Here is a 13754-nt window from a genome sequence, read left to right as displayed (position 1 = left end):
CCGACAAATTAGAGAAGTGAGGAGGTGGTGACATAATTTTCCAGGCCCATCTGTTAAGCGGTCTTGACCTTAAGATTCTACTTTTTAATCGTCATCGAAAGATTAGGAAATATCCTGAGGAAGAGAAGACCTGGGTGGGGGTAGAGCTTAGCAGAGGGTGTGAATATGCTGATAATGGCACAAAATAGCCTCCAAATATGTGAGAGGCTGCATTAGCAAGAGGGGTTGAACTGTTCCCTGTGCCAGTCCCTCCCATAACCTCCTATATGCAGAGTGGCCAAGACGTAGAGGTCAGCTCTAGAGAGAACCCTAGGCTGTCTCAGATGGGAAGCTTTAAGACAGGGTCTGGTCTAATGACCAAACTGAAGAGCTCAGAGAAATTGGGCAATTTGTCCACTGTCACATATCTTGTTCATGTTTAGGCCAGGGAGAGCTACACCAGGATGCTGCCTCTTTCCAGGACACATGTTCTGCGGCTAAGTCAACTTCCTCATAATTAGAGCTACACAAAGATGTGATGGATAAGCCCCAGGGAAGTCTTGAAGCAGAGGCCAGGCTGGAGGACCACATGGAGTACCTAATATCAATTCCTGCATTGGAGGAGGGGATAAATAACCTCTTTTTAACGTCCCACCAAATCCAGAGATCCTATAGCTCGGAGAGAGAGGAGTGTTAAGCCCGGATACAGGCAGTAAGAATAGACCCCAAGAGGACACCTAGGCTGCAGGAGGGAGAGCAGGTTGCCTACTTGTGGAAGTCTTCAATGCAGTGGATGAGGCCGCCAGCGTCCACGGTAAACGGGATCCCATCCAGGCTGCGGTGGCACATCACGCAGGTAAAGCAGTGAGGATGATAGGCCTTCCCAGTGGCTCGGAGGATCCGCTCCATGATGGGCTTGGAGCACACGCTGCACTGCTCCAGGGTATTCTGAGGAGGAAAAGAAAAATGCCAACGTTAGGCTAAGACGTGAAGAGCTCCATTTATGTAGTAACTTACAGCATGGCAAGCACTGTTACAGAACACATGGGCTCATGTGCTTATCACAGTATTTGGAGGAAGGCAGAGTATATATCTTCATTACAGAGAGAACGAAACACAGATGGATCAAGTGGCTTTTCTAAGGTCATGCAGGTTCTGGGTGGCAAATCTAGGATTTAGAACTCATGTTGTCTGACTTCTACTCGTGTTCCTTTCCAATGCAGCAGGGGTAATAGCAAACTTTTCTGTAAAGGCCCATGTAGTAAATACTTCTAGCTTTGTTAGAGCAACTCAATTTTGCTGTAGTGGCAGGAAGGCAGCCATAGACAGTGTGTAAGTAAATGGGCATGACTGTGTTTCAATAAAACTTTGTTTACAAAAGCAGGCTGGATTTGGCCACGGCGATAGTTTCTTGACCCCTGAACTACATAGTCCAGGTTCTCCACTGGAAGAATACTTCGCTATTACTTCTAAAACTTGATTAGTCATCAAAATCCTAGTGGGGTCACCAAGGATCTTAACATTTTAGAGTGGTCTTTCTGATGACCCAGACTTGTAGAGAGCATGCTGGTTGCAGAACCCAATCAGAGCTCAGCATAATCAATGAGGCTTTGGATCATTTAAAGCCTTGATTCAAACACCGTTCCCACGCTTAGTGTTGTGAACTCTTGATGGAAATGTTGAACCTAGAAGGGTTCCAGTTTTGAGAAATTAATTAAGAAAGTCAATTTATTTGGCTTTAAAAATATGCTCAGCTTTAAAAATAAATCCCCCCCCCCTTTAAAAGGGATACCATTTATTGAGTCAGGACTCAGAAAGATTGATACAATTAGCTGTTAACTTTCTATCCTTGCCTAGAATACCATGCTCTCTTACCAACAGCCATGTTTCACATGTAATATGCTATATTCCACTGAGAAGTCTGGACTGACTCAATGAGTTTACGATTTAGAATAAACCTGGGATGGGGATCTGATTAGAATCATGCAGAACTCAAAGGGATGTGGAAATCAAGGAGTAATTTCCCTCTCACCACTAGAACCTTTAAATGGGCATGAGGCAAGGCGTGCCTATAGGTAGATAACTAGTGTGATGATGACAACTACAGCAACAGTTCCTGACTGGCTTCTTGTTTCCATCTCTCTTCCTGTAACACTTGCCCATCCTCACAGTGACTTCCAGTTTCCTTTCTAAAACACAGATGTGACCAAGCAGCTTTCTTGCTAGAAAAACTTATATGACTCCACAATGTGAAAATAGCTCGTTCCTTACCTGACATGCAAACTCCCTTTTTAGGCTCAGATTCCCCTGACGTCTCAGACTGCTCACTTCTGTTCAAACCTATGAGAAACTTCCATATTTCTGTGCATTGGCTAATGCCTAGAAGGAATCACAATTTGCTATTTTGACCTTTCAAGGTACGGGTCAGAAGGCGGTAAAGCCTTCCTCAATGCCTTCAGTTGGAATAAATTGCTTCTTTCTCTCCCCTTCCTGAGCACTTAATTCATGCTGCTTAAAGCACTTACAGTGTTCACTGTATTGAAATTATTTGCACATATGTCTATTTCCTCTACTATACTGCAATTCTTTAAGGGCAGGGACTATGCCTTAAGAATGTATTTCTCTGTCCCATGCTTCACCCAGTATACTACCTGGAATAAAAAGAAACTCAGGATGAATGTGTGTGAAAAGAATGAAGGAAGGAATATTGTTTACATCGCACTTTGGCATCACAGTGCTGGCCCGATTCCCCTAACTCTGGAATCCAGAGGACAGTAAATCCGTCACCGTACTCTCCTCCAAGCTGCGGTTGCTGGAGGTTCTGAAATTGCTTAGTATGCCTCTGGTCACAGTCTAAACTCATGGAAACTATTAACCTATTTTCCCCCCATTTTGAAGTGGTGAAATTAAAATAGCAGAAGAACATAAGATGAGAGTGGAGATGACGATGGTCTCGACAATGAAGGCCCTGGTTCTTTTCTACCCTGGTGATCTGAGCTAATGTGGCTGGAAACTGTCTTCCCAGGGTTTGTGTTTTGCTCTTCTGTGGGTTCTAACTTTTTTTTTTTTTTTTTTTAAAGCCAACTCTGTAATGGAGTTGAACAAACGAGAAAATGCTTGACCAGAAAATATTTTTGTTTGCATTGAGGCTTGACTGCAAGATTCAAGCCCATTTACTCAAAACCAGCAGCAGCATAGAAGGTAGAGTCAGTTTCTAAGGAAAGACTTTATGGTCCATGTTTAAAGAACGGGTAATCTGAACATTTCTGCTACAAAGGAAGAACAGTGTAAAATATACCTAAAGTGAGACTATTGTAAAATGCCCCTAAATCAGAAAATAAAGGCTCCAAGAATGCATCTGACTAGAAGCTTGGACTAGCAAATGGTTGAGGAGGACGTGTGAATCTTCTTCAGCCCGTCCTCTTTATTTCTCCTTTCAGTCTTCAACTGGCGCACTAGGACTCTTAGACATATCTGCTCCTAAAGAAAGGATAAAGACTCTTAAAATGTCTGGGAGGAGGGCTCTGGGAGTTCCTCTAGTCCAGGTCTCTGATTTCCCAGGTGAGAAAACAGACCTGGAAGACTGATACAGCTGGGACCTGAGTCATGGAGATGATTAGGGACAGAGGAGGGGTTGGTACCCCCGTTTCCTGCCTCCCAATAATTCAGATAGGTATCTGATGAATTCATTATGTAGCCATAGAGAGACAAAGTTGCTAGATGAAGAATATGAATCGTCCCTCTGGATTTGTCAACATCTACCTTAGGTAAATGATTTCTTCTCTCTAGACCTTGGTTTTCTCACCTGTAAAACAATGATTAATTCCAACTCTGCAATTTTGTTACTCCGTGATATATCAGTATTAACAGAAACAGGTAAAGGTCAATGTTTCCATTACTAGAGATATACTAAAAACAACTGGACAACCCTTCATCTGAGGCTTGAAACGAGGTGTTAGAAATCTGGACTATCTAAACTTTACTGTACCTTACCACTTGGAATTCCAGAAATTGCTAGGGTAGAATTTTAAGCACGATAGAGAAAGATCTCTGTGTCTTTTTATAGAAGGTTATTTTAAAGCCGGACTAAAAGATACACTCTTTATATAAACATGAGGCTTTTCTGAAGCAGGTTAAAATGAAACGGTTAATAAATAAAATAGTATTTAAGGAAATAGAAAAAGAAATAACAAGTCTTCAAGCAAACAAGTGGAAGAAGGGTGTCTCTAAGTACATCTACTCAAATTACATCTTGTATGTGAAGTAGGGGTGCCAAGTTTGACAGACGGGAATTAGGAAGGAAGAGGACACTCCAGCATAAGAACCTTCCAAATCAGTAGAGTGTTTAATGGCCTGGCTCTGAACCCATCTCTACTGGGACCCCACCCGTGGAGCCCACCTTCCAGCTGCCACACTGAGCTCTCTGCCACATCTTTAATAAGCTGTATTCTTTTACAAACCCAGACTACCTCACATCCTTCTTTGTCTAGAGAAGACCTACTCATTCTTCGAAGTTAAGCTCAAACATTACCTCTTCTGCAAAACCTTTCGTAATTCTTCCTTTGTTATACTCCAAGCAAAATAAGTCACTTCTTCCACTCCCATAGGATTGTATGATGCTTCTATGACACCGAATATTATAATGTCCTTGATTTAAAGGTTTATGTCAACCTCCGTGACCAAACAGTGGCACCCTGCTCTCCCCGTGTGGAGCTATGGTCATAGGTTGAGTTTGCTAGGAATCAGATTCTGAAACAGAGCTTTGCACTAAAGAAGTTATTGAAGAGTGGCTTTGAGCTCATGCCTGTGGGTGAGAACAGGAAGCATCTGGATAGAGGGAGGAATTGAACTATGATTCAGTTATAACAAAGGCTTCTGATGGTTTCACGGAGAACTCTGGAGTTAGGATGGCTCTGCAGAATTGTCTTTCCTTGAAGCTAGGGGGTAGGGCTTTTATATCCCTACATCTGCCAGCCAGTGGATACGGGCTGCTTGCAAGGAAGAAGAGAGGGACTCAGCTGTGAACCGTCAATCCCAGCCAGTGGGGGAGTGAGAGCCTCAGTCCTGAAGGGGGTCTGGGCAGTGCAATACAGCATCCACAACAGTAAGCATCCTTGCCCAGGACCTCCATGGTCCATGACACACATTAGGCAACAAGTAACCAGGTGTGAAACACCTTCTAGATTAAGCTGAATGAAGAGTCTAGATTTTACGCTTTTTAAAAATCCTAGGCCCTGTTTGGAGATTTTAAGAATTTTTTGAAAATGTTTTAAGCAGTTACTTCAATGAGAGTGTGGTTAACAAGAGATGTTAAGAGTAGCAGAAAAACCAAGAAATTATTTAACTGCTAAAAGGCACAGCTTATAAACTTTTCTGAAATGACGGCAATACAATTGTGATTAAAAACAAAAGTTAAGTGAAAGTAAAAATAAAATCACCACCAAATCTTGTACACAAAACCCCCCAATGCAACTGTTTTTAAATTAGAGATACAATCTGGTTGTATCTTTTCTATCCTTGGATATTGTATAAATAACTTCTCTAATTCACAGTCAGAAGAGCTGGAAGAATCATCTGAATCTACATGAAGCATACAGGTAACATAAGCATTGACTACTAGTTAGATGATGGAGAAAATAATATTTCTAAAATTTATATATTACTTAGGTGTGTGTGTGGTCGCTGTTGAAGATTTTAAATCAAGAGACATAAATACTTGAAGATTTGGAAGACTATAAAGTATTGACATTTAGAAATGTTAAAATTTTCATTTCATAAAATTAAAATGTGATCTTATATTCAGTCTTTATTGTTTTTTTTTTTTTATTTTTTTTTTAGGTACCAAAGCAATACTGGAACAGAAAAGACTCTTGGAAAGATTAAGGGTGACATCTCATGTTCTACATACAGTTTTGGTCTTGTTGAGCTAAGAATAAAAAGAAAAAAAAAAAAGGAGAGTTAGAAAACATGAGACTTTTAAAAGTCTTTAGAGATTATTCTGGTCTAGAAGTTTTCAACTTCCCTCACTTGCCTCCCTCTTCCATAATCCTTTGTTCAGGGAAACAGTTTATCAAAGAAGCATATCCAAAAGAGTCCAAAATCACTTCTGGATAAAGAACAGGAAAGGATGGAGCCTATGGGGAATCCATATAGTACAGTTTAAAACCCATCCGTCTGGTCCAACTACCAGATTCAAGAAACTAAGGTGCAGAGAGGGAACACTACTAGTGGAAGATTTGGAATTAGAGTATAGGTCTAATTCTCCATGCATTGGATGACCCCACTGCTATATCACAGTATACCTATTCCATATTTCAGTAGACATACATACTCCACATTACAAATCTAAGGCTGACGACCGGCAAGCTACATGCATATAAATAAAGGGAGGAAACACGTTGAGATCTTAAGATAGTTCGCCTACTGTCAATTTCATTGGCTCCCACGGGGTAAGACAGAAAATTCATTGTTGGATCCCTAGCATCTACAACAGTACCCTTGCATAAAATTGATGCTCCACAAATATAGGTTTCATCACGAATAAACTCTGGATACTTGACATAAAATAAAATTATTCTATTTAATCCTGGAAAACAAGTCTCTAGTGCAAAGCTTCTCAACCGGCAGGCTAAGACACAGTGTGCCTCAAATGGGCCCCAGGTATACCGTATTTGGGAGGGTCAGAAGGGGCCAGGGATTCCATAGGCCCTGAGCAGTCACCTTGGGCCAAGCGAAGCCTCATCTACTCACGCCAGTGTGCTGAATGAATGCCATCACTTTCCACATGAATCGTGATGTGAAAAAAGTTGGGAAGCACAGCCTAAGTGTAGGAGTTCCCAACAGAATAGCAACACGGTACAGTAAGAAGAGAACAGGGCTATGACTCAGCAAGCTCCGTTGAAATGCCACTGACATTATTTAAACTCAAATAATTGTATTACCTACTTTAATTCTGGAATACAAACTTATTCTTGATTCTGGTAATCAAGGCTTCCCAGGTAATGACAGTACTTCTGGGTTTCCTTCACAAATGAAGACATCATTTTATCTTGGTAGTTTTCCTAATAAGCCTGCAGTACAAAACTGCCCAACAGCTCTGCCTCCCAGGGAGGCACGCATTACTTATTGAAAGTTTTTTGTGCACTTTCCAAGTGTCCTTTGCCTATATCTATATCTTAATCTAGATCTATACTGTATTTATATCTAGTATGTGTTTCAAAACAGACTGAAAATAACAGTCCGAAAATAACAATGGTAAGCCTAGTGATATCCCATCCCTATGACTGTGATTTTCCAATTAGAATAAAAATTCCTACTCTGTAGATGAGAATTCTCATTTTTCAAAACAGGAAAAATTTTGAGTCAATTTATCAAATGCTATCCATTTGATAAATACATCAAGATGTATTTTCTTTTGATGTCATTACCGCCACACACAAAATGACAGCTATGAAACATGTAACTGAAAATTCAGTAAAAGGACTTCAACATTCTTATTTTTGTCACTTCTGTTACTCTTTTTGAGCACAACTCTTTGCATCTAACGCCTGTGTTACCTCAGCTTTCTCATAAATACCCTTTAAAACACTTTTCACACGATTTTCTGATAAGCAGAGCTGCCTCTCCACATAATTTAACATTGCAGGAAGCCTAAAGAGTGGGACAAAACATTTAACATCCTGGCAGGTACGGCTGAAGAGAGAACAGACGGACACCATGCCTGCCCTCAGAGGTTCCCACCATGGTAGGAGAGGTAGACACTTCTGTAAATAACTGACTAGAGGCGAAGGGCACACCAAATTGCTGTTATAGAGGAATGAGTAATGTGTGATGGGAACACAGAGAAGAGAGTAATTACTTATGAATGGTGAGGGAGCAGGCAGTGTGGTGGTGATGTACGATTCTGGGAATCTATTCTAAGTGGGATTTGAGTTGGCTCTTGAAAAAAAAACCCACATTATAACACTTTTTGGAATTAATGTTGTGTTATAACAAAAGTCTTCATTATATAAGTCCCAGATATGCCTACACTGAGACAAAATTCATTTCACAGGAAGAATATTGTAACAAAATCAGTGTATTGGGCAGCATTGGTAAAAGGGAACTCAACATTGCTAGAGACGTGTGTCTTGGTGTTAAACTAACTCAAACAAAACATGTGTGACTATTAACACAGAATTTAGGGAAAACAATTCTTATAAGATTTTCTGTTTATATTTGAACTAAATAAACTGGATTTAAAATTAAGAAATGTGTCTTAAAACCACAAGGGAAAAAAACCCACAGAAAGGACACAAACATCAAGACAATTAGATCATTTTATTCAATTTTTCCATGAGCCACAAATCACATTCTTCACCAAGTAAATAATGCCCTCCTGTTTATTCTGAAGCACTTAGGTTGGGCTTACAATCTGAGCTTTAGCGAATTAAAAAAAGAATCTCCATTAAAGGACATTTAGTTTGTCTATACCTTCAGGCCCAGAGAGGTGCGATTTTACCTTAAAAAGTGTAGCCCTTGTGGAACGCTAGTTCGTTCCAAACAAAAACAGTTATCTTGAACGTCTCCTAACCCTTGAGAAAAATGATGGGGGAGCTGGGACTTGACAAGCGTGTCAGACCTTTATGCCAGGAGCAAAATTAAAAGATCACAGCACTCTACTGAGATCATTGTGAGAGGGGAAAAAAAGAGTAGAATTCCTTTCCTTCCAAGCTAAGTCAGATCATAGATTTCCCTTTACAACATCATTAAGGTACAGTCTGTTGGGACTTGTTAACTCAGGAACCAGAGAAGAGTCTGTTATGTGAGGTAAGAGAATTACTGGTAGATTTAAGAGACCTGGGTTTGAAATCTAGGCAATTTTCTTGACCTCTTCGATCTTTTGTTTCCTCATCTAGTATAGGAGAATGAAAATATTTACACGGCAGTGTTGTAAGGACTAGATGAGATCACATATATGAAAACAAGTACACAGTGCCTGGCTGTATAATAAATGTTAGTTTTGTGTAATTCTTACAAATTCTAGGAGTAGAACATAGATCGAATTAATTTGACATTCCTTGATCATTTAATTATTATACGTAAGCACTACATTTCCAATTTTTGTTTCATCATCAAATTTCTTATATTTTACATCTCTACTTAAAGAAATGGATTATTGAAGGAACTCTGTGCATGATACTCTGGGACAACTGGATTACATAATAACATAAAATGGGCTCCTGGATTCCTAAGAGGTTCCCCCCTACTTCCATGAGAATTTTGTGGAAAAGCTGTTCTTCCTTTTATGTAAAATTATTATACCTCAAACCCTTAAATACCTTAGTTCTTCATAAAAGTAATTTACATCATTTTATACTCTCAAAACAAAAACTGACACTTTGCTTTGGTAGTTTTTAAAGTTTAGTAACTGTACACAACCAGGACCTCATTTGATCTCCACAACAGTCAGTAGAATGGTAGCATTCTTACCCCTGTTATATTCCATGTGCCTATAAATGTGGCTGGATTTGAAACCCTAAGTCTTTTAAGTCCAAAGACAAAGCTGTTCATTCTTCTACTTCACACTGTTCTCCAAGTAACAGATTTTTCCTATCTCTTGCTATCTGGTTCCCTTTCATGGCAATTACATTGAATGGAGATATTAACCTTTAGCAAACTGCTGTGCTATATAGCCTTTCACAAATACACAGTTTGCTTGAACTTGAAAAAAATTATTAAAATCATCTTGCCCAACTCTCTCACCTTATATACTAGGACACTGCGTTCAGGAAAGTTGATCACCTAATGTTGTAAACTAGTGAAAGAGCTGAGCACTGTATAGAAACCAAGGTTTCTACCCAATGACCTTGGCTTCTATGTAGTACTCTTTCCAAACCCCATACTAAATCCTTTCTGGAGTACCAAAACTTCTCTTTGGTGTTCCGGCCCTTGTTAACAATAAGAATATGACAACTCTTGTTGGTTAGTTATTGACAATTATTTACACGACCAATGGAAAATCATTAGGTGGAGTATATTACATTATTTGGGTTTTTGTCACTGTCAAAACAAGGCTGTCTCACACTGATAAGTATAGAGGTTCTCTGGCCAGTAACTCAGAGGGGCTAATCCTAAACTCAGCGTCATGGCATGATGTATTAGGTCCAGCTTTTATAATGCCTGCTATTTGCAACTTGTAAACAGAGGTTATTAATAGACATTCAGACCAGTTTCACTGAGGCAGACACTTTGCAGAGCAGCTAGAATATCACGGCATCTTGAACAAAATTCCATAATCTGAGTGTCAATTTTATCATTCATAGAATGAGATATAATTATCCTGTCCTGTCTACCTCCCGGAATTGTGATAATTAAATGAGATGAGAAATGTAAGATGCACTCTTTAAGAATGTAAAGAGATGTACAAATATTGTCATAAAGTGCTTTTCTCTGGGTAAAATTACTGTTCCACGTGAGAACAGAACCTAATTATTAGTTCTTCAGTTTCTGACTAATCAACTGAGAGGTTACTTTGTATTACTCTTATCACTGGAGAGAAGAAAATATGATCTGTACACACAGACATCCACAATACTATGTATATTGAGTTTGAGAAAATACAGTGTGTTTTTTTCCTTTCATTTTTGTTGTTTTGTTTTCAACAGATATTTTTCTTATTATAATTTTACATACCTGGAACACCTAATAAGTGATGGACCAGTTACATAACAGGCATTTAGGATGTACGCAGAGAAGCCTCATGGAACAACATGTAGTTTACTGCAGATACACTTGGCAGGATCCCTAACTAAACCCCTGATACCTGTGCCTGTGAGGCACCATCTTAATCACCCTCAATCATGTTCTCTTCAATTTAGAGTAGACAGGAGGTCCTGATGGGGAAAATGACTTATCTTTGGGTCCTGATACTAAGCCCAGCACTATTTGAAACTGGAATTGTTGAAACAGATGTTTATGGAAATCCCGCATGGTCCAGTGACAAAGAGAAATGACCCTAAGCTAAGGGCTGTGCTCTAGTCTTGCAAAGCCCAGCCAGTGGCCGGGAGGCATGTGCAAAGCATTTGCTTCTCTGGGCCTAAACTCCTTCACCTCTAAAATAAGAGACTTAAGTTAACAGACCTCTTGGTCCCTCGAAACTCCATGATTGCTTTGAGGCTGAACAAAACTTTCAATAGGGCAGGGCTCATTGTCTTGTCCACTGCTTCACCCCCAATTCACTGAAAAATGACTGGCACACAGAAGGAACAGAATAAACATTTTATTAAGTCAGTAACTGAGTGATTGGGAATGAATACTCCCAAGAGTCATCCAATAGCACTTATTCCCATAGACAGACCTGAAATTCCATCACCATTCTCAGATGGCCTTCCGTCACCACACTATGTAAGCAGTCCCCTCTCCTGAGCCAGACTCTAGCTCATGACCCTGTTACTTTCTTCACAGTCCTTATTACTATCTGATATCACCTCCTGGATTTAGTTGCCAACATACTTAGTGCTTACCTCCCCATCAGCCTGAGACACGACTGCATCCACAGCCTTTGGAGCAGTACTTAACACCTAACAGGCACTTAATAAGTATTTGTTGAACGAAAAAAGTAAATGACATTTAACTACCTAAGGTCTCTTCCAATTCCTGGGTTTTTTGGTTCTACCTCAGCAAGAGTTATGTTTCTCAGAAAAATCTGTGCTACAAACTTCGCTAAGAATATAGATGACCTGAAGTTAATCACACAACACAGTAGGTAGGACAACACTCTTTTAACTTATTGTATTTGTCTACCATGGGTAACTGATCCATCCAGGGGCAAAATCTAAAACTGGGGTTTCAGTGATGATGTTTTCAGCCCCATGTATACATAGCAATGACTGCCTGCCTGTGCATTTCACATCCGAATTAAATCTATTGTGAATGATCCATTAGAATCAAGACCTGCAAGCAGAGACTAGAAGTGTTCCCAATACCATTCTGCTCACGTGTCGGTTCCCTTCAGAACTGCCTGAAACTCAGCTCTGCCAAGATGTTTATCTTCTACCTGGCTTTATGAATTGCAATTACTTCCTAAACTATAACAAGCCATAAGTGGTCTGGGCCAAACAACTAGGGTCACAGAAGGTCTCTCCTTGTACTTCTGGGGATGACAGAAAAGCTTGTTTGAACCAAACTTGATCCTCTTTCAAAAGAAAGAAAACTTTTAAGCCTTTAACTCCTGGGAGTGGCAAAGAGAACAGCCAGAGGGCCATGAACTAACTTCCATTCTCTAGAGATCAGTCTAACAGATTTGGCAATGACTTGGCTTCTGGTGAAAACAAGCCCTTCTAATTAGACTTCTGCTGGTGGAAGACAAAAGACAGCATCATCACTTAGAAAGCCCATGACGACATGGCAACATCATTGCTGCGACTGTGTAGTTTCCTTCTGAGCAGAGCACTGTCAATGTATATGTCAAACACTGGGCTCCGGCCCCTAGTCACGACCTTCTGAAGAGTACAAAGTGCAGCCGGTGAAGTGATTTCCTTTCCTTCGACTGTATCTTGGCTGTAATATTTTCTGACCCGAGAAATAAAATAATTCCATGTTTTGGTTCCTCTCTCTACCCTCACCGTGCCGAAAGTGGTTTACATTAAGTAGGTAAGAAAGGCAGAAACAACGAATATAGGGTTTTCCATTCTGTAACTACTGAAGAACAAAGGGGACAGAAAATACAGATGTTTTCTCTTTGCTGCTACAGAAGGGTGGTGGACTAACTCTTTCAGTGCCCCTGGAATGCAAATTTTCTTTCACAGTTTAGCAGTCTTTTTTGGATTTCAGCACAGTGAACTAACACTTTCCTGTATTCCAAGACCTCCAGAGAACCAGATGGATGAGAGGAATTGGGGAAAAAAAGAACCCACGCTACTTGAAAAAGGTATGAATTTCTCACTCTGCATCTAGCCAAGAGCTCTGAAAATTAGAAGAGTGAAATCACTTTGGGTTTGTTCAAATGCATGCCATCCTAGAGTTGTTTGTGGTGGGGTAAAAAAAAAAAAAAAATCTAAAATGATTTGATGGTTTAGAGTCTGCGTTCAGTTTAAACTAGGAAGCAAACTTTAACAGAGATGATATGTTTACTATCAAAGGCAGGAAAGAATGTGGATGGAGATTACACAAGAGCATCATCCAATATGCCTGTGCTCTAAAGCCAGTCACTACTCCCCAGTGCCGAACTTTTCAACTTAACTCTCAAGGCCCTTCAGGATATTGTCTTCCCTTCCCTTTCCAGGCACCTACCCCACCGTTCCGCCAATACAGTCTTTAACCTGTCAATGCAAACTTTTTAACACTTCACACGCCTTGTTCTTGCATGATTTTACATCCACGGTTGCCTCTGCCTTGAACATTTCTTAACAAGTTAGATGGCTCAGATTTTATGACCCAGGGCATGTGAATGCAACCTTCCTTACTAATCACTTCCTTACTCTTCTGTCCTTTCACGGCACGGTTCATACCTTCATTAGAGCACAGACCCTGTGTAGAGTGTCATCTGTCTATATGCTATGACACAGTGTACTTTCCGAAGATGGGACATCAACACATATCTCATCCCATATACTCCTCTTCTAGTGTGATCCTGACAGTCCATCAGGGAGAGATGGATGCTTGGAGGACATCTGTAACTGCCTGGCCAATGGAATGCGGCAGAAGTGATGCTGTATGACTCCCAGTGCTACTCATAAAACGAGAGATGGTTTTCTTTTGAGACACATACCTTTGAAGCCCTGAGTTGTCATGTT

At 40.2% G+C, this 13754-nt stretch overlaps 1 protein-coding gene across 1 annotated transcript in view; it reads right to left on the bottom strand.

Annotated features, from left to right (window-relative positions):
- LPP (LIM domain containing preferred translocation partner in lipoma) overlaps nucleotides 1-13754 on the bottom strand; it is a 565263-nt gene that overhangs the window by 7774 nt on the left and 543735 nt on the right. The window contains exon 10 of the mRNA XM_082654321.1: nucleotides 749-927. Within this exon, the coding sequence (XP_082510447.1) occupies nucleotides 749-927 (179 nt within the window). The remainder of the gene's footprint in view (nucleotides 1-748; nucleotides 928-13754) is intronic.

Source organism: Grampus griseus, assembly GCF_964374135.1.
Source record: "Grampus griseus genome assembly, chromosome: 5".
In the NCBI taxonomy this organism is placed as follows: Eukaryota; Metazoa; Chordata; class Mammalia; order Artiodactyla; family Delphinidae; genus Grampus; species Grampus griseus.
Note: the sequence above shows the minus strand (reverse complement) of the source record. Positions and strands in the feature narration are given on the sequence as shown.